This window comes from Macrobrachium rosenbergii, chromosome 50 (assembly GCF_040412425.1).
Source record: "Macrobrachium rosenbergii isolate ZJJX-2024 chromosome 50, ASM4041242v1, whole genome shotgun sequence".
Lineage (NCBI taxonomy): Eukaryota > Metazoa > Arthropoda > Malacostraca > Decapoda > Palaemonidae > Macrobrachium > Macrobrachium rosenbergii.
The window spans coordinates 27077358-27099948 of record NC_089790.1 but is presented as its reverse complement, the minus strand read 5'-3'; the positions used below and the strand labels follow the sequence as shown (position 1 = coordinate 27099948).

Here is a 22591-nt window from a genome sequence, read left to right as displayed (position 1 = left end):
TACGAAACCAAAATTTCATCATTGTGTTAGTAAGGGCAAGCCCTGCCACAAATTTATGTCCCCGTAGCAGTAGATGCACACTTTGTATGCATTTCGTGTCAGGGACTAGTGTACAAGAGAGGCCATGTGTGAGGAGTGTGTTGGTTGGCTTTACCCCCATGTCTCTGTATAAGAAAAGGCATTGGAAGAAAGGTAATTCTTTGAGAGAGCCTACCCTTAACCCCATCACCCTGCCCTCCTTTGCTTTCACCTTCACCTTGGTCTCCCAGCAGCATTGTCAGTACCCCAGTTTTTACACCAGAGGAGGGCCCTAAGGTAGAAGATATCCTAAGGAAGGGCAAGGATATCTGGGTGAAAGGTGGTATCCCTCTTCAACAGGCAGTAGCAAGTGGTCTTTAGAAGGCCCCGATCTTCTTTCACCGCGTGGAGAACAAAAGTCCATCTCCCTCTTCCAAAGAGGGACTCCACAGTGGAGATGGAGCAGATGATCCCTCACAGCTAGAAGTCCCAGAAGTGGAGAAAAGATTTGTTGATTTTGTATGGTGAATCATACAACTTCTAGACCTGACCAAATCATCTACAGCAGAACCATGGGACCCAACACTTCTTTTGTATTACAAACAAAGAGCAGAGACCTTCCCAGATACACGCCAGTCAGTGAGCCTCCCTTGGTCCCCCCCTTATCAATAGGATCGTACGCAAAGTAGACTTCCTAGTGGTAGGACCGGAGAGCTCCCTAGCAGCAGCGAGATCAAGTAAATTCCTCCTTCCTTCTCTCCCGAGACAAGCCAAGTACTATGTCCCAGAAGATGCCTTCACTGTGTCGAGAACCTAGGATCCGAATGTCTGCAGGTTGGTGGGCAACACCTCATTAAAAAGGTTTAGGCAGCAAAGCATTCATCTCAGCAGTATCGAGTTGGGCAGACTTAAGTTGATGCTAACAAGGGGCTTACAGTCCATCCCCTGGTTGGACAGATGTCAAGGAGCATAGATTAAGAAGTTGAAGGAAGTCATTCCTCCAGATGAGGTGGTTTGGGTGGGAATTTCCTGGGACCATCAGGGAGACCTCTGTTGCATACTGTATGACAAGTTGGTCATCTTAGGCTAATGTCATCCTGAAGAGAAGAGAGGCCTAGCTTTCAGTGGCTCAGGAAAGTATTTCCTTAGAGAGTTGGATGAGCCTCTGGAACAGCCCCCTCCATGACTCTCTTTTCTACTTTCCTGTGGGTTTAATTCATCAGGCCATTGACATCAAGAGGGAAGACTCATGGGACTCCCTGTTCTCAGAGCCCTTCTACTCAAAACCAGCACCCCTGCCTTAAGGAGCTGTGGGAAGACTCCCCAACAGCATAGGGCCTCCTTCTCCAGTAGTTAGCCTTCTTTCTAGCACAGATTCTGGTATCAGAGTCTCTAGCACAGATTCTGGTATCAGAGTCAGGCCAGACCGCAGAGCAAAGTCTCGATTAACAAGCAGCCCTTTCGGGGAAGGCTCCCAGCCCTTTAATTGCCATTGTAGAAACGGGACCAGGAAGAAGGGATGTTCTAGGTGAGACATCAGTGGCACCCCCTGCTCCCAGCTACCATTATAGGAGGGGTGCCTAGCAACCAAGTGGAGCACCTGGCAGCAATACAGTATGGAGGAGTGTACAATGCAGTTCCCCAGACATGGATCCAAAACCCTGATTCCCTTCCTCTTACAGGAACATCTCACCCAAGGGGAAGGCACTGCAGCAGGAGGTGGAGATAATCATCAAGAGGAAGGCAGTGAAGATCATGAATGACCACTCACCAGGCTTCTACAGCTGCCTCTTCCTGGTGAAGGCATTGTAGGGCTAGCATCCGGTCATAGACATGTCTGCCCTGGACCCCTACCTTCAGCAGACATCCTTCTCCATAGACACTGCAGTCTGTCCTGGCCTCCAACAAGGATTATAGGGTATCCAAAGATCTGCAGGATGCCTACCTGCACATCCCCATCCACAAGATGTATAGCAGTTCCTGATGTTCATCTCTCAAGGAGTATCTATCAGCTAGTTCAAGGCCCTTTGCTTCAGACTGGCAACAGCACCACAAGTTTCACCTGAGTGTTCCACCTAGTTTTGGTGTGGGTGCACACCAAAGGGATAAGACTGTGAAGATACCTGGATGACTGACTGATCCTAGCCATCTGCTGTCGAAGCAGTATGTCACAGGGACCAGGTCCTGTCTCTTTGCAAGGTCTTTGGGGTGACTACAAATTTATCAAGTCAGACCTCTCCCCAAAGCAGACCACCAGGTACCTGGGGATGAGGATCAACACCACAATGGGGGAGGGGGGGTTGTTTCCATCAAACAAGAGGATTGCCAGCCTGATAAATCAGAGCCATTCCTCTCCTTGACCTAGCAAACAGTGCTCGATCATGATTCGGCACCTTGTATCTCTGGAAACATTAGTCCCCAGGGGGAGAGCCCACATCATATCCCTCCAGTAGTAGCTGAAAATGACCTGGAAGAAAGCACAAGAACCCCCATTGCAGCCAATCAGTTGATGGCCAGGGTCACAGAGGACCTGTGGTGGTGGAGAGATCCCATGAACCATCTGCTACGGGTACCATTCAGCCAACCCCCACTGGAGATAATGGTATTCTCAGATGCATCCCGAAAGGAGTAGGGCGCCTACCTGAATGGACTGTGCGTGTCAGGGACATGGGAACCCATGGAGAGGGAGGAGCATGTCAGTCTGTTGGAGACTCAAGCAGTTAGGTTGGTGGTTTAACACTTCTAGAGGAAACTCCTGGAGAAGTCTGTGGTCACCATGAGCAACAACACCAGTGGCTGCCTACATAAATAAGTAAGGTAGCACCATCTCCCAAGGTTGAAGGACCTGGCAATGGAGATTCACAAATGGTTGGAATCCCAGAGCCTAGACTTAGCCACCAGATACATCCTGGGAGAGGAGAGGTCTTCACCAACCAGCTAAGCAGGGCAGATTAGGTAGTAGGCACCGAGCGTTCCCAACACCAATGGGGTATCGCCCGTCCTTCCTTTGCTACGTACTCATATATTTGTTTGTTGATTCCCTGTTGAAACTTTGGCAGAGAAAGGTAATCAACTTGCTCACCACAGCAAGCTCCCCAGTCTTCAACCAGAGGACAGCGCTACAGGACACCTTCCATCATCCATGGGACAAGATGGACATACACACCTTCCCTCTGTTCAGTCAGTTGAGGAAGATCATCAACAGGTTCATCATCTGCCAGGAATGCAAGATGACAGTGGCACCCCTGAGCCGCAGGCGAGTGGTATGCAGACCTACTCTGCCTCCCAGTAGACATCCCAAGGCAGATCCCTGAAGTTCCAGGCCTCCTGGTTCAGGAGTACAATGGGAGGTACCACCAAGCGGTAGGCTCCCTCCAGCTTGGTGGTTGGAGAATATCCAGCAACTGTGCAAGTCTTCAGAACAGCTGGGTGTAGCAATTTCAGACATTCTGTGGCCATCATCTGCTGGAGTGTACCAGGAAAAATGGATGGTCTTCTGCAATTGGTGCCATGAGAGGGACTACAGTCCACTCAAGACTGCTGTGAGGGAGGTACTTCCTGGTGTATCTGCAGAAGAACCTTTCCATGATAGCAGTGGAAGACTACAGAACCGCCTTGGCCCACATTCGTAGGCATAGTATGGGTAGACCTCTCGAATGCCTGGGAACTGTCCACCGCCATCAAACACTACAAGAAGAGATGCTCCCCAAGGTCTGCGTGGGATGTGACCAAGGTCCTGCCCTTTGTGAGGAAGGCCCATTCGAACCTCTCAAGAAGGCGTCGGATAGAGATCTGACGTAGAAGACCGTCTTCCTCCTTGCCCTGGCATCAGCCATGAGGGTGGAGGAACTAAATGCCCTATTGTACAACATCTTGCACACAGTGGGATGGTCCTCCTCCTCACTGAAATACATCCCAGACTTCGTGGCCAAGACCCAGAACCCCTCATTGCCCAACTTGAAATTCGTATGTTTCTCAATTTTCTCATTAAAAGAATTCATAGGGGGAGATATGGACGAGATGGTTCTATCCCTAGTCAGAGCCATACCTGAATACCATCCTGCAGGAGGTTTTTCATAAGTACCAGGCATGAGACGAGGGATGACCCCTAAGAACACCATCTCCTTCTGTTTGAGGGAATTGTAGTCAGAACATATTCCACAGTACAAGGCAGAGTACTCCCCCCATCAAGAATTAAAGCCCATGACATATGGTACTAGTCCCTCTATGGCATACAAGAAGAACCATTCCATCTAGCAGGTCCTGAAGCTGGGACATGGAAGAGACAGTCAACATTCACGTCTTTCTATCTATGGGACTGGGCTCACAAGTCCCCGGACACTCACCCTGGGCCCAGTGGTAGCAGCCCAGCAGGTGGTATAACAGCAGAAAACCCTCTAGGGTAGGTTCCACCAACAGGATCGTCTGTCACCACACCCCCTCCCCCAAATAACTTCAGAAGTATTGGTAGAGTGGCGCTGGCAATCCAGGGAATGCCCGTTTGCCACTCCAGATAGATCGGCCTTCCCACCTATTTTTGAGGCTCCTTCTACGAAAGCATAGGTTTGTATTCCCTTCTGAACAAATACCAAATTTAAAGTAACTTGTATTTTTCCTAGGATACAAACCTACACTTTCATAGGATAGCTTTTACCCTCCTCTACCACCCCTCGTGTTGCTGATCTCTCCCAGTTATGAAGTTGAACAGTACTGCCAACAGGCTGATTCACAAAATGGGACAGCTGCCCCCTGCTCAGGTCACAGGTAAGCCTGCTCGTTAGGTATTTATTTTTTATTTTTAAGTATGCAGACAGCTGCAGTATGCTTTGCGCAGAGTACCCCAGCTATGAAAGCGTATGTTTGTATCCCAGGAGAAATACAAATTACTTTGAATTTGGTATATTTTAATCCTTTATTATTAACATCATAACCACTGCATAATATAATAAGTAATGCGTGAAACTGGTCACTGGAAGTCCACAGTGAACCACAAGTGTAGAAGTTGATTGATCAATGGGTTGACCAGGCCACGTAGTCTTTGTCATCATGTCACCATAGCTTGACTTACTACTGGGGCTCAGTAGCCTAAAGTGTCAAGGGGAATTCTCTGTAAATGTTGTGCTGTTCAAACTAAACCAAAGCTAAAGCAAGCATAACACAGAGAAAGATACAGGGTATTCATTGTGACTCTACTGAAGGGATGTCAGTTTATGATTCATGAGTATGTTTGTGTTCAAGAGAACAGATCAGTCAGATATTTCAGGTTACTTGGGGTGTCTCCTAACAACTGGCCACAGTCAGATTCTGTATGCCCATTCCTTAAGCTTCTATGTTGTATGTCAAGAAAAATATCCCCAATTGTATATCAAGATTTGCACTACCAGTTTCAAGTAGCCTCGTACATTGATTGTTTTAATTGGTATTTTGTTGAATATTCAAAGGTCATTTGTAATTGTACTTTGGTTTATTGTGTCAGAATTTGTATGTGAATATTTTAACTGTTAAATTTATGTATAAAGGGCTATCAGACCCTTTGCTCTAGTATGTACTAGTAGCATCTCACCTTTACAGATGCTTTGGGAGTCAGGCTATTCTGATGATTAACAAATTCTGTTAAGGAAAAACCCTGCATTATAGCTTACGCTTGACTATTTTCTAGTTATCTCACAGTCAACAGCAATTCCAAATAGTTCCTAGCGTAAACTGACCTATAGGCTACTTTACACTGAACATTGAATTTAAGAGATATATGTAAAAATGTATCACATCTAAATTGGTAGCATAGCAAAAATAATCATATAAGTCTGCTAAGTGGAGGTCTGTTAAGTCAGTTGAGGTTTTTCTACAATTATTATTGAGATTGAAATGAAATAAAACTTCTAAGAAAGTGGAGAGAAGATATTTTTTACTTTCTACTTTTCAACCTACAGAGAGGTAGCTCAATGCGACAGAGAAGATGCCAGGCTCTGTATGACTGTGATGCAGATTTAGATGACGAGTTAAGCTTTACAGAAGGAGAAATTATTATTGTTCTTAAGGCTGAAACTGAAGATGGTGATTGGATGGAAGGCATGATCGAAGGACAGCCACATCGTAGAGGCAAAGTACCAATAAACTTTGTTCATATGTTATCAGATTAATATGGGGCTCAACTGAAGATTGATGGTTTTCTTTCAGATTTTATTAATATGTTTGTTATAAGTACAATTTAATTTGTATAACTTGGTGAAGAATAAACCATAATTTGATTTGAAAATGCATAGGTGCTCATGATTTGTACAGGTGCTAAAAGATACCAGTCATAATACTGTACTAGCTTAGAAGAGAAAATTATATCATTGCATTGTATTGTTTTTAGTATATGGCATGTTACTTGACCATTTTACCACATCCTTTAATTATAAGTATTTATAGTGAAGTCACAAATAAATTAATACACTTAAGTTTACATGCAAGTACAAACCGTTGCTTATATGTGCCTTATTGCTGACATTTTTTTGGGGGAATGAAAGTAGCAGTTAAAATTGCAGTTCAACACTAACTGGACCATTTTAGATATAACTGCCCATAAGGTAATGTAGCTGCCAAGTTTAAAAGTGCTTTAAGGGAGTTCTATAGTAGCATGTCCATATCCACAAGGGTAACTATCTGGCTGCTCTGAATCCAGTCTTTTTGTAAGATAAAACTATAATTTTTATTTTTTTTATTTTTTTAATCTTTTTATGGTATTACAGTTTTCTGTTTGAAGATGCAACCATCTCAATTCCTGTAGATATAACATGTTTAGGTTTTCAGCTCATTTACTTAGATATATTTCATTTCATTTATACCCATTATTTAGATATATTTTCGAGGGGTGTTTTATTTTTATATTTAAGAATTAATTTCATTGTTTGATTCCTGGACTTGAAACTGACTAGATAGTATTATTCTAAAGCAGTTTAACTAGTAGTAGTAATATATCAGTTGTGTGCTTAGTCTGGTAAGTAATAGCAATTACAGCTATCTTTGCAGTTTCCATATATTAATTTTATATTTCATTCGCATCCTTCCTGTGTATATATATTTTTTGAGTAGCAGTTTGTTCAGCTAACAAAAGAAGGTAATTGTTCAAAAGTCTTAAGAAATTGAATCACTTATTGGGGTGAGTCAGACAGAGTCCCAAATCCAGACGTTACTTTGGCCAGTGAAAGAGGACTTCCTATTAAGTAGTTTTGTGTCACAATGCTTGCAAAGATGGTTTGCTTTAGATTTCATGTTTTCAGTGATATTGTGCAGGAAGACCTTTTACTATCAACTATTCTTTCATCAGGTGGATATTTCTTCAGATATTTGTTGTTCATCCAGACTAGATCACAAAGACCAATTCATATACTGTATTAGTGGCAAATTCTAGATTATACGGATCACAATCTTTAGGCAGTACAGAATACTAAACTTCAAATTGTGCACACAACACTTTCAGTCTTAAAAGGAAGCAACATTACATGACTCAGCAGAAAAGGAAATAATATAGAAACTCCCATTGGTCTGCTGTAGAGAGAAAGAAAAATTGTTTTCAAGCCATGTAATCTGAACATTGTTGATCTTACAGAATCAGAGAACAGATGGTAAAACTGTTAATGCTCTGTGACTGATTGATACTAACAAAGCAGTAATTTGTGTGAATGTATGTGAGTGATGTGGATATCAGTAAGCAACTAACTAATAATGAATCTTTGATCCAGGTTAGGTGATTAATTAACTAAGTGTTAAGGAAGAAATCATCAGTTCTTTCAGCATTTAGTAGCTGAGAGATCATGTGTATTTTTTAAAGCTGTTTAACCTTCAGATAAAATTGAACCTAAATTTTAAACAGCTCTTTTCATTTTGCACTATATATGTACAGAGAATATAGTTTAAGGGGAACAGTTTTGGAATATTGATATTCTGTTTGCATACGTTCACTCCATTGTAATTCTTACGTTTTGAGTCCTAAGCACATTTTTCTGTATCCCATCGTCATCTGTTTTGTGTATAATGGCTTCTCACATCACTTTCCAAAGTACCTTGGTTTTTTAAAAAGAATAACCAAATTTCTTATAAACCTGTCATAGTAGTTGTCCTACCTTCTTAGGAAGAAAATTTGGGATGTAGAAAGGCCCTTTTCATTTACCTTGCATTTTTATGTGGACTGTTTAAGATACAAACTATATTTATATAGTGCCTTCTTAGAAAGAAAATTTGGGATGTAGAAAGGCCCTTTTCATTTACCTTGCATTTTTCTGTAGACTGTTTAAGTTGCAAACTATATTTATAGAGATATGTTTATTTAACAGTTTCACTTTCCCAACTATTTTCCCAATGTTTATTTAACAGTTTCACTTTCCCAACTATTTTCCCAATTTAAGAAATTTCAGTTCTATGGTTATTTCATTTCATGCAATATTATGGCTTACACTTAAGCAATGAATGGGATGAGTCAAGTGTGAACATGTACTAAATGATTTATAAAAAAGAGAAGTTAATTATATAAAGTACACAATCTGTTTTTATATTAATTGCATTCAACAAACAACATCATCTGCATATGTGACAATTTACAAGGGTTTCCTAGTGTGTTCTCCTTATCCTTGCAAATGCTTATTTGTGAGAAATTAGGTCAGCTGCCAGTTAGCATGGATTTACTGCCTTTTGATGCTAGCTACATTCCACAGCTACAATTCAACAAAAGTGTCAGCATAGAGGCATATATAAGACCACACTTGTATACTGTGAGATATTTAAATTATTTGAAGTTTGTTAATTTTTTTTCCTGTTTTGTTCTGGTGTATGCCAAGGTTATATTTCATAAAACTGCCAAGCCCTAGTAAAAGCAAAAATGACTGACAGGATTCTTAGATAATGCTATACAAACATTTTGGTATTACAGTATAATTTGAGCAAATTAAGCAGTTCCTTGACAAGAGATTTTAATAATGAAGACTAGAGGAAGAATGAAAGCTCAGAATAATTTTCACAATGAAATATAGTTTGCAGAATTCCATTATGCTGTATTCCTGAAATCTTGTGAAATTGAATCAAGCCCAATCTTCAAAAAACTTAATATTTTGTCTGGAAACAATCTTTAGTATTCTCATGATTTGAGGGGAAATTGAAAATTGAATAGGTGTCATTCTTTCATAATTATAGTTGCTTAAGTTTTAAGAATGTTTTGTTTTTGAAGTTCTGTTACAAGGAAATTGAAATTCTGCATACTGTTGTCACATTGCCAGTAATACATACAGTTGCCTTTTGTATATATCCCATTTACAGATATTGCTAATTATTGGCCTTATGAGTACACGGTTAGTAGCACAGTTGACCCCCAGGATTCGCGGGGGATAGGTAGGGACCACAACCCCCTGTGAATAACTAATATCCACGAGTACTTGACACCCCTCTAAAAAAGCTTATTACTGCCTATTTTGATTGTTCAAACGCCAAAAAAAAAACCCTCTTAAAAATGCTTATACCTGACTATTTTAACAGTTTGATCATGAAAAATGTTATTTAGTCATGAAAATATGAAAATACAGTAATTAGTGAATATTTCTCAAAAAATTCCCCGAATAATGTGGATACACGTTCCACAGAAAAATCTGCAAATATGTGAAGCTGCGAACCCAGAACCGCAAATAGGCCGGGTCAACTGTACAGTACTAAAGTTTTTGTAGCATCCATTTTCCTTGTTTTATTTCTTTCTCCCTTTACTTTTCATCTGGTAATTTTTATCACTTTCCTCTTAGCTATAGCTTCTTTAATAATATGGTACAGTTTTTGCATCTCAATAAAAATAAGTCCTTTGGGACAGTCCTTCAATTGTGTAGAAAAGAGACAAATTGGGTAGAAAAGAGACAAATTGGGTTAAATGAAATACTTTTAGAATGACGGATTTTTTATATCATATTTTCTCTCTTATCTCTCAGCAATGAGGTGCATGTATTAGTATGTTTAGTCACTACTACTAGTAATTTCATGTATATCTGTGTTGAACCATATAATAGCATAGGTTGTCATTCCATCTCACCTGAGTTTTAATATCTTAATTTAGCAAATATTTTATTAAGTTGGAAAAGTTATACCTGCTTTTTGACAAACAAAAAACACTTGAGTAAAGGAGGCCCTTAGCACCAAATGAGCACTGTGTGTGTGGATATGATAAGTCTTGGTTAATATCGAGTACAATTGTCAATATGACTGTTGTACATGTAGACTGATGCACATGTAATGCATTTTTGAAGTTTGTAGGGGATTGTAATCAAGAACATTGGGGACACCTTATGGAAAAGTTTCAAGAGAGTTTAGTACATAATTTTTCAGGCACACTGCCCACAGAAGAAAGGCAAGATTCTAGTTGGTTAATGAAAAGTCTGGCTATAGGAGGGTCAGTGGGATCCTGCGATAAAACCCACAGAAGAAAGGCAAGATTCTAGTTGGTTAATAAAAAGTCTGGCCGTAGAAGGGTCAATGGGATCCTGGGTAAAAGCAAATCAGTCATTGAATGTTATGGGGATAATTATAAAAAAAAAAAATGCTGGAGTCAAACTGCATGTACCTGACAACCAAAAAGATGTGTTGTAAAGTACATAACCATCTACAGGTCTGTGGTCTAACCTAACTTCTGGTAATATGCAACAGTTTTTATCAATGGAGAGTAGTAGAGCAGTAATGAACAGAAGCAATTAAGTCTGTCGCAGAAGAGAAGATTGCCAAAATCATCTAATGGGTGAAAATAAATGATGGGAATGATATAAGGACAAAAACAATAGTCAGGTCCTCTAGCTGATGGGTTTAGTTTTTATGGTAGTTTTCTGTCACCACTGAGGGTATCAAGGAAGAGTTCCTCTCTGCAAGGGCACTAAACTGATAGCTAACATGGTCAGGTTAAATCCTGTATACTGTACTTGTTGTTAGAGGGTATACGCCAGGTACATTAATGAATCTACCGTATATACTCGTGTAACGCACGATCTTGCGTATCATGCAACCCATAAATTTTCGCCCTTGAAAAATTATTTTACCATGTATCTTGTGTATCATGGAAGTTCCTATTTTTTGAGAGACCAAATTACAATAGACTAACCTCTTTCCCTCCATCTCTTTATCTATCCCATGTTCTAGTTAAATAAGTTTAAAAAGTAAAAGAGAATGATAAAATTGTTACTAACGTTATACTTGTTGCATAAACGCGTATGGCCGTAAACATAAATGCGTACAGCCGTAAACAACCAAACAAAAAAGTTGTTTTGTTATGAACAACCAAATCGGATAACAACAGCTGTTTTGCTTATATTTCAACCATCGTTGAATAGTAAAAAATTACCATAATTATGTTACAAATGATACTAAGTAGAATAGACCGATATATTTTTCCATTATACCCTTATTCTCTATGGAGAAAAGATTGGCAAGGAAATATACTGCTAAATTAAAGCTGCAAGTTGTAGCTGAAGCTGAGAAAACAATGTTCAACCTGCTAATGACCATAAATTATCGTGCATTGGTAACATGGATGAAACTCCGGTAAACTTTGATTTGCCATCAAACTTGACCATTAAGACCATAAATAAAATTGGAGAGAAAAGTATTTTAATCAAATTTACTGGGCATGAAAGAAAGAACACATTATACTGTTGTTTTCATGCCGATAAAAGATAAATACATAAAGCTCATAATATGATGAAATCAAGTGAAAATAACGAACGGAATCTTGATTTTTTTCCATGAAAAACACGCACCCAACGCTATCAACTAGCAAAAAAAAAAAAAAAAAAAAAAAAAAAAAAAGTTAAGTTCCCAATGAGACATACTCAAGTCATATTTCAACTTAAAAACACTTTATATAACGAAAAATAACCTTGTCCCATATAAACAGAGTATCTAGAGAATCATTTACGCAAACTAGAAGCAAGAAAATTGCTCTGAATTGAGTTAAATAAGGCAAAATAAACTTAAATCGTAATATCCCTCAGCTTATTTCCAAACAAAAACGTTGGTCACTGTTTGTATTTTATAATAAATACTGTAGTAATATGAGAATACTGTACATACAATATTACTGGATACAGTGAAGTCAAGCATAACTTTTTAAAAGATCTATGAAAAAGACACATATTCATGTTTGTATTTTATAATACGATACTAATATGTGAGTATTACATACACTAACTTTACATCTCATGTATGATGCAACCCTGTTACAAGTAGGTCTTCAAAGTCACATGATACGCAAGTATACACAGTAATTGTCTCCCATCCCACCCCACCCCTCCTCTTGAAGGCTTGTGGTTCAAGTGCCAAAAATATCATACCATCCAGATGAGTTATATTAATTTGACTTAGATGACCATATTTGTTGTAATGCCAGTTTTATGGAAATCAGTCAGTCATTTTCATGTTATTAAAATTATTTCTGTAGGTGAATTTTATTCATAAAACATATTTTTCCTTTGCATTTTCCTGATATGACACCAGTCTCAGAAAAGTAAGTTATGCTCCAGCATGTGTTAACATAAATCCCTGTAGGAAACACAGTACAGTATAGTTTAATTTTTCCTGCATTACTTAACATTGAAAACTTCATTTTATCAGGGCCTTGGTTCCAACACAAATTTTTAAAAATACAGATGGCCATAGACCTCTTGGTATATTTTATGCTCACGTTGGTTCTAGTTACATTGTTGGCATATGTATTATTCCCAGAGTGCATGTAAAGTTACCTTATGTCTAACTGGTTTTGTCAGTTACAGGATGCTTTGACCTTAGATTCTAAATTGGCTTAACTTTATTTTACAGATTCTAAATTTGCTCAACTTTATTTTACATTATACATAACAGTTTGCCAAATTCAGTGTTGTGTTAATAATTTATCAGGTTTAAGGTATAGCTGGATACAGTAGCTACCTTAGTTGTTTGTTAGTTGTGACTCTTGCCATTGTCACAGTGCATACATTGTGTAAATGATATGTACACATTTATTCAGGCACTAAAGATAGAGCTACCTGTCAGTAAAATGTGTCACAAGGTATGGTTTTGAAATAATATTCTGAACCCCTGAAGTATAAAAACCAACGTGATTAATACAACCATTTTTTTTTCTTTTTTTCATTACTTGTACATTGCCTCATATTCCTCAAGCCATGTCTAGTAACTCAGGGATGTTGCTGTTTAGTGCACAGCATAATTTTCCCAAGTATAGGCCTCAGTGCTATTATGGTGATATTCTTCACTGAAAAATTACCAAAGTATACATAAGGCATTCAAAAAAATTTTTTTTTTTTTATATAAATCCAAATACTGTATCTATTTCCAGCCTAGTGTGTGAAATTAGGAAGGAAAAAGCTATAGGGACGAAAACAAGCTCAAAATAATTGTTAAATACAACATTCATTTTAAGTCAGCTGTGTTTCATTAGTCACATAGCTTCATGTTATGTATTGTTTGTAATATAAAATCATATTTTGCTTTCATTTGAATAAAAGAATGATTTAAGTAGTCTTTTTAAAACCAGAAATGTCTTCCTTTTCATGTCTACCAGTTTGGTACAATTTATGTAAATATTGTACATGAAGAAAGGAAATTTAAACCACTCATAACTTTTCTTTGAGTTACAGGTCATTTTTTGAAAATATAACTAATTATATACATAGGCCCACCTAATCACTCCTATTACTGTAGAGGATGTGATCATTAATGTTATATGAATGTACATAGCTCAAATATATTTAAATATGTAAATAGAATGTGCAGTGTAATGTACAGGTGTATTGAAATGTTAAAAGTCAAAGTCTTTATAATTCTTATGTAAATATTGTGTTCATGTATGCAGTGTATGGTCTGCGAGGTGACCATTGCACCTGCCCATTGCACTTGATAGTATAGTTTTATGTGAAGCCATTGTCAGTTACATAGGTATAGTATTGGAGTATATTTTAATCAGACTTACTCTTGACTTTGGGGTGGATATAGTGTGTTTGTTGAGAAATGTTAATTACTATATGACTTGTAATACTTTAGGAAATGGTATTCATTGAACAGACTAACTTATTGATTCTTTCAGATAGGCAACATTGTTGTATGTACAGCATTTATATTTTTAGGGACACATGTATTGTGGCTGAATGATGAATGGAGTGTGGCTGCATTGTTAGAAGAAGTTATTCTGGAAACTAATTCAAGTTTCATCAGCTTTATTTGAATTACAAGGCTGTGGGATGCCTTTATCACTTTTAGAGATAGGATGAGCCCCATCAATGGATTTTTAGTTTGGAACTCTGTTCCATTATAGAAAAAACTCCATTAAGAGGAAAGTAATATTTTGAGGGTTTGCTACTAAACAGAAATTCCAAGATAGTGCACTATGTGATATTATTCAGAAAGATTTGGTATTTACATTGTGTCAAGGACTTTATTAGGCTTTGCTTCCGCTGAGTAATGGACAGTGTATGTAAATATAGTAATTATTGAAGGAGTTTGACCTGATAGCTTTTTCTGTACGTGCAGTGGAATATATTGAGGGAAGTTCATATTGATTTAAGAATTTTAACTCTGATATGGCTGAACTACATACATTCTGATTATTATTATTATAACCTCTGGGAATGCAGTTAGTAATGACCATAGGTGGCTATGCATAGTCTCTTTTTCAGTAGTTCTAAAATGATTCTGAAACTTTTATTACTTCATGACAACTAAATAACTATTTTGTTTATGAGTCTGATGAAAAACACTACACAATAGGTTTGTTGTGAACCCTCAATTCAGTGCCTGGCAAGTTATTAAATCTAGTAAAGTAATTTTTCTCTCTCAAGAATGTCCCATTTCAGTTTGTCCAGAATCTAACTTATTTCACTATAGTAACAAAACTTATCAGTCTTTAACCACAAATAATAAGTGGCTTGAGAACTTTTAACAGTTTTTTGGCACACATCTTGCTCAAGCACTATTTTTTCTCCTTGTCAATTCTTTGGTTAAGTTGCAGTGCTTGCTAATAACTGGTAATTCACTGAAGTACTAAGTTGTTGTCACTGTATTGGATGCTCTCAATAGTTCTTAACATTCACTGATGTTGACAGAAGTTATTACTTCTCTCAAAATATTCCTAAACTGCCTCTTTTTGACAAACACTTGCACTAACAAAAATAAGAAGAAACAAAAAATAGCCAGAGCTGTTTGGGTTCTCTTTAATTTTACACTACATTCTTTAATTCTGAAGATGTGCAGACTTTATTGTACAATATACTTTAGGGATGATGTGTGCGGTATATGCTATCAACTTGACTATCCACCCCTGTTCAGAGTATGTATATATTGAGTTCAGGATATCGAAAGATTATGACTACATGAACTTGCCTGTCATTCAGAGAATTCTTTGGTACAAGCAAAGGTTGATAGACTGTTTCTTTTTCAAGATTATACCATACCATGGAAGTCTGAAAAATGAATTTCAAGATTGTACCATACCATGGAAGTCTGAAAAATGAATTTAGAGTGATTATTTAAGTAGATGTAATTTACTTCTTGTGGAAGCATGTATTCTCTGATTTCATGAATCTTTATATATATTTAGCAGTTAAATGTTCAGTGCTCATTGCTTCATTGATATTGTAATAAAGATATATGATTATAAAGACTAATGTTGTAAAATTCTCTTTATACTGACAGGGAGCAGTGTACATTATTATTTGAACCTGTGTATAGATATGTGGCAGACTGGACATAGTTATTGTTGCTGTGCAACTGTTATAGTCCAGAAAGTGTATGTGTGTGAATATGGTATTGTTCTCTGTATATACTGGTCATAATGTCATTTATTTGTAATGGTTCATCATAAGTATAAATATAAACTTTTTTTTTTTCTCTTAATGTTTTCTTTACAACCTTAATACTGCACAATGAAACAAAGTCCCTTTGCTGCCTACAGTATTTGTTGTGTGTTGTACAACACATACTGGAATGCATAATGCAAAAGTCCACACTATGCAATGTATGCAAAGGTTCCAAATCTCTATAAGGCATAGGATTTGCTACCATGTCACCTAATAAAACTAATCAATTCTCTTTACCAAACAATATTTCTGTTTTCATAGAAAAGAAAAGCATCACTAAAGATCACAAAAACTTTGCCACCACAGGAACTTCTTATTTAAAGTGAATAGCAAAGCTAAAGAAGCCCTTCAAAACTGTTATCCCAAACTTTATCTTGTACAGTAAATCAAACTTTCACTACTTACATTTTGGGAAACCAATGTACAATAAATTTAGAATCTAATACAGTATTACAAATATTTAAAGTTGTACTTTCATAGATATACAAACCACTGAAACAGTTGCTGAACTAGGTAACAAGGTAGATAACTGGTGGTCAAGTGGGGTGAGTGGGGCATACCTCTTGCTCACCTGACGTCAAGTACCTTTCCTTTGGCCTCAGAGACAAAGTAGGGTGGTTAAGGTAGGAAATAGAAAAAAGGCGCTAGTTTATAACCTAAAAAAAAATACAAATTACATGACAAAATTATTCGTTCCTACAGGAATACAAACCAACTTCTCTCTACGAGACTCACTCCTTAGGTGGTAGGTCATCTCTGTCAGCTGACTGGAAATTGCAAAACCACCTAAAAATGTCATGCTCCTGTCAAGAGAGTGAGCAGAGACAGAACTGACTTGTGTAAACTCCTACTCGGTCTGACAAAGGGATGTCAGAGTGGTAAGGCTTAAGGCTTTGAGCCTGAGTGATGGTGTCAAAGGCCTCTTTGAAAAAGGTAAGGTTCAAGATATTAAGCCATGTATTACATAAGTTGGAAGGCAGCTCTATCTGGCTAACATAAAATGATGGGTTCAGAGTAACAGCTCTTGCCTCCCCTCTCTTCCCCCAATTAAAGAGAAGAGCAGAGAGAGATATATATTTTGGTGGAGCTCTATGGCTGGATGCTCAACTGACACAACTTGACAATCGTCGTGGTGAGACAAAAAGAGTATACAGTACTCTGTGAATGGGCCCAAGCCAATACCAAAGTGAAAACCTAAGGGACCTCCACCTGCTCGAAGCAAAAAGCTTTTGAGCTGGTAGACAGTCCTTTTTCAAACAAAATTGAGGTGTATACCAGAGAGGTCTGAAGGACAGGTACTTGAAAATATCCTTTAAATCTATCGAAAGCATTAAGTCACCCTCTCTGAAAGCATCCAACACTGAACAGGAGGGTTCCATCTTGAAATGAGTTTACATAACAAACTCACTCAATGCGAAAAGGTCAATGACTAATCTCTAGCCACCATTCACCTTCACTAAGAAGAGATCTTTGTAAAAGCCCCAAGACTGGTTGCCAACAATTTCGTCAGGAACAGTACTGGTTCTCAAGTAAGGGGCGGGCAATGGTCCTAGAAAGGAATATGGTAGTTGGTACAAAAGAAAAAAATTGCATAACTGATCTTCTCCTCTCCACTGCTGCCTCCAAGTTATTCTTTAGGAAGAGTAATGAGGCCAACATCAGACTTTTCTGAGGTGAAACACTACTTCCCACTGCAAACTGTCTTGAGACTAGGGACAAAACTACTGTATGTCCCGTCTTCTAAAAATGAAGTCTGCCCATAAGTTGGCACTCTAGTGTAGAAGGAAAGTTGGTGCCTTTCTCCCTGATACCAGCAACCTCTGCAAAGTCTGCCAACATGCTTAACTATAGGTCAAGCCATATGGCAGCATGGAAAGAGCGGTGGACTTCATGGCTCCTGACTCCGAAGCAGAGATGGAGGTACCTGCCTTAAAGAGTCTCAGGTGGGAGGTTGTTCAGCAGTCAGCAGACTGATGAATTCAACAACGATGGAGTAGTCTCTACATCTACTGATGAGTTCAACTACAATGGAGTAGTCTCTGTATCTTCTGGGGCATAAAATCTCCTTTGGTATGTTAGCATGAGAGGGAGCTTGCCTGATCTGCTGGATAACTGTGAAATATTTGGCCCAGAGATCAGACTATTCACCTAACCCAAAAAATGACATTTTTATATTAAAATAAAGTTTTATATATACTTACCTAGTACTGTAATTACATAGCTATTAGTTTCTTTTAACCGGCAGCTCAAAATTTTGAAATTGCGGGTCATGCTAGTTTGTTTTGGTTATGGCAACGTGCCCCGCCCACTTTCGGGTGTAAGAGAAGGTACAACATAGCAAAGAGCTTCAATTTGTTTATGCTCTTATGTCAAAGTGAGGGGAGGCAGGTGGGCTCTGATTATGTAATTACTGGGTAAGTATATATAAAACTTTATTTTATTATAAAAATGTCATTTTTATATAAGTAACTCTGTTGTACCGTAGTCCATGTTCCGGAGACTTCCCGCTGGGCGCACTGAGAGAAGAGATTTCCCTTCCTGAAGTCTTTCTCCGCACGACCACCACCAGAGATCCTCTTTGATTTCCGATGTAATCGGGAAGATGAAAGAGTCTAGTTGGGTTTTTCTGCACCAATTCGCTTTGAGGACAAACTGAAGGGGTCTCACGTGCAGTCGGCCTAGATTTACAAACTGCTCTACTGAAGCAAGGGTCCCCAGAAGACTCATCCACTGCACTGCCGAGCAGGAAGGAAGAGCAAGGAACTGACTGACAGTCTGAAGGCAGTTCTCGACTCTTTTGATCGACAGAGAAGCACGAAAAGTCCGAGAGTTCAGTATCATCCCTAAATAGGGAATCTCCTGAGAAAGAATCAGAAGGGATTTCCTTTTGTTTATGAGGATGCCTAACTCCTGTGTCAAGCGAAGAGTTCTTCTCAAGTCCTTACGAAAGGAATGGAGTAGCCCTCCTTGAGAACCTTGATCACCCAGGGGTCTGCTCCTCTGCTTTCCCATTCCTTCCAAAAAAGTAGAAGTCTGGCTCCTACCTGGGCACGGAGGACTAACTTCTCACTTCTTGGGGTTGGATTTGAAGAAAGACTTCTTAATGGACTTCGTAGGAGGTCGGAAGTTTGATCTAGGTCGAAGCTGGGTCTTACCTCTCCCTCCACGAAAGGGTTGAGACTGAAGAGGGGGAGAATGATCTAGATGTGGAAGGCACAGGCTCCTTAGGATGTCTAGTGGACTGAGACAACAAGTCAGAGGTGGACTTACTCTGTAAGTCTGAAAGAACATCCTTCACTATGTGTTGAGGAAAGAGGTGAGACTTGTCTAAAGCAGCAAAAAGTAGAGCTGACTTCTGAGTCAGCAAGACTCTTTTCGAGGCGAACGAACACCAGAGCTCCCTCTTCTTAAGGACGCCCATAGAAAATAGGGAGGCGAGTTCTAAAGAGCCATATCTAATTGTTCTGTCTGAGCAAGAAATGACTTCTAGCCAATCGGAGGCAAGATCTTCAACTAAATCTGGACGGTCTTCAATTTTACTCCCTAGTGCCCCAATGTCCCAATCTAGGAAACTAAATATCTCACACACCTTGAATATATTCCTGATAAGGTGATCTAGTTCGGCCGAGGAAAACATTATCTTGGCCGACAACAAAGCCTTTCTACGAGATGAATCCACCAGACCAGAGAAATCCCCTTGGGAGGAGGCAGGAACTCCCAAGGAAGGAGCTTCCCTGGTGGCATAGTAAGAGTACCTCATCTTCAACAATTTGCTGGGCGGAAAAGCGAAAGTTGCTTTGCCCAGTTCTCTCCTAGCAGCCAGCCAGGCATGAACTTCTTTGAGAGCTTTCTTTGAGGAGGAGGAAAGAACTAGCTTGGGTAGTCTGGTACCTTCTGATGAATGCTTTTTCATGAGGAAGGTAGAAGTTGGAAAAGTAGGCAAGGCAGGCATGAAGTCCGGGTAATTATCCAGGAGGAAACGCAGAAGAGACAAGTAGGAAGAAGAGGGAACCATATCCTGAACAATTTCTTCCTCCTCCGAATAGATAGGAGACAATGATTTATCAATTGGTGCTTGAGTGGGGATAAAGAATCTTCCTGGACTGACGAGGAAGACGGAATAACTGAAGAAGGTGCATTGGCTCCAGAAGCAGAAGCTGGGAGTTTGGTTGTCGGCGTTGAAAGTTCGGGAGTTGGCGTCAGGCGCTCTAGAGCGGAAGTCTGGCGCGAGACGGCGGGCGCTGGGTGCTCATTGGCAGTATTCTGGTGTGAGGCGGCGGGCGCTCATCAGTGGAAGTCTGGCGTGTGTCGGTGGGCGCTTGGCACTCGGAAGTAGACGGGCGCTTAGAATGCTTATAACGCTTAGGACTGTCTCTGAAGAAATGACGAAGATGAGCAGGCAAATCAGGCTGGACTTGAAAACTGCAAGAAGGTTGTGGGCTTGTCTCCCTGTACCTCTTGACAGCCATGGGAGAAGAATCGCTAATATCTGCATGTCTCTTGAGCGGGCGCAAAGAAGAAGAGTAGCGATATGGCTTCTTGCGCGGACTGGAAGATTCCGAATCAGAAGAAAGTTGATGCACAGAAATGCCTTTCCAATGGCGTTTAGTCGAAGCCTGGGAGAGTACGACAGGCTCGTCAGAGGTGCCAAACTGCCCATGGGCAAACCCCACCACCCTCCCTTGGACCTCCGGTATGTCTTCTCCCCGTTGCGGGGGAGTGAGACAGTGACCTTCGTTTATGAGAACTGGTGGGACGGACAGCCACCTCCTCAATATTCACAGCACTATCACTTCTCACTGCACTGTCAACACTTACATTTTTCTCCACTAGAGATTTAATAGCTGATCCCATTTCCAGAATGGTACTAGATAATACAGTAAATTTCTGATCAAACCTAGATTCGAGGCTGGCAATGGCACTAAGAGCGGAATCATGGAAACCCAGAACAGGAGTAGACGGTAAAGTAGGAGTAGTTAGCATAGGAGGAGGAACTGGAGGAGTGGTAGTTCTGGCATCCCCTACATTTTCAAAGGAATGTAATCTGCATTAGCCCTACTTTCAGCCCTAATAGCTGCTTTACTCTTCTTATCCCTTTCTAATTTCTCTAGATGAGATTTCAAGGTTTTCCATTTCTTATCCTCCCAATCCTGACACTCTATGCAAGTATTATCATTACTACATTCTTGCCTCCTACATTTAGTGCAATTTGTATGAGAATCGTAGGGAAGCTTAGTTAGCCTAGTTCTACAACCCTCATAACAAAAGCGAATACTAGATGAACTGGAATCCAACATCATTAACTAAATAAACTAAAGTTAACTCGAACAACAATTCAACGACAGCAAGCCACAAAGCAGCTGCGTGAAAACTTCCGATATTAACCGGAAGCCGGCAGAAAACGAATTGGGCTCTCTGCTGGGTTGTTTCCTCAAGTCCCGCATGGTGGGTGGGACGTTGTAACCTACACACTTACGATAACAGCGCCACCACGCGAATTTTGAATTTTTAAGCTGCCGTAGGTTATGGAACCAATAGCTATGTAATTACTTGGGAAGTTACTTATATAAAACCACCCTTCTACTTCATCCAGTGCCTTCTTTGCTGAAGAGAAAAGAACTAATTTTGGTAATTTCGAAGGACCGACTGAGGGGGCTTCCATAAAAAAGGTCGAAGCAGGAACGGAGGGAGTAGCAGCTAGGATAAGTCGCTAGCAGGAATCTAAACAGCGCAGAGTACGCCGATGAAGGAGCATCTTGTTCTGGAACAACTTCTTTCTCGGAAGAGACAGGAGAAAGCGGTAAGTCCGCTGTCGTCTGAGCTGTAGGAGGGGCCTTCTGAAGCAAACTGAGAATATTACCAAGTTTGCTCTGAATCAGGTTAACTGTTAGAGGAACAATGCCCGAGACAACACTATTAAGAAGCGGTGGAGGAGCGGGCGCCAATGGGCGCTCAGGGGGCGCTGTCGAGATGGAAGTCAGAGATGAAACCTGTTGGAGAACGGGCGCCAGCGGGTGCTCAACCACAAATGGGAGCTTGGGCACTATGACACTAGTTGCTGGTTGCTCGGGCGCTGATTGTAGAGATGAAGGAGCTGGGTGCGTAACTCCTGATGCAGCCGCTTCTTTATTCGACGAAGAACGTCTCTGCACCACAAGGCTCTTCGGCACCAAATTACGATCATTCAAAGATGTTCCAGGGTGTCCCAATGACTACACGATGGGTGCGCTGAATCCTTGCTCTTCTTACTAGGAACAGGGGAAGAAATCTCGAACTCCACTGCACGCCTTTTCAGTGGGCATGACTTGTCCACATAGCACCGTGTGCGCCTGGGACTAAAATCTTCGGAGCTGGAGGACATACAATGAGCGTTCACTTGAAGGCCTTTCCAATGGTCTTTGGATGCAGTCTGGGATTCGTCAACAGACTGAACCGAGGGGGCGACTGCTCGGGAGCAGACCCCACCGACCTCCCTTAGGCTGCCAGTTTGACTCCTCCCAGGTGCTGGGGAGTATGTCAGGGACCTTGGCCTAGGAGAATTGGTGGGCTGAACAGCCACCTCCTCCACTATCACTGCACTTGCACTGGGCGCCACGGGGCGCTCTGACTCACTTTTGTCCATTAGCATTTTCACCGAAGACGCTAATTTAGCGATCAATTGAACAATCAACTCGAAATGAGTGTCGATTTTCGACTCCAGACTGGTGAGGGTGTTGGGGTTGGAA

At 40.0% G+C, this 22591-nt stretch overlaps 1 protein-coding gene across 4 annotated transcripts in view; it reads left to right on the top strand.

Annotated features, from left to right (window-relative positions):
• Asap (ArfGAP domain of ASAP) overlaps window positions 1-10062 on the top strand; it is a 289381-nt gene extending 279319 nt beyond the window's left edge. For all 4 annotated transcript variants that reach the window (XM_067094340.1, XM_067094341.1, XM_067094338.1 and 1 more), the window contains one exon: window positions 5949-10062. In XM_067094340.1, coding sequence (XP_066950441.1) covers window positions 5949-6158 — 210 coding nt within the window. In that variant the 3' untranslated portion in view covers window positions 6159-10062. The remainder of the gene's footprint in view (window positions 1-5948) is intronic.
• Window positions 10063-22591: the final 12529 nt, after the last annotated feature.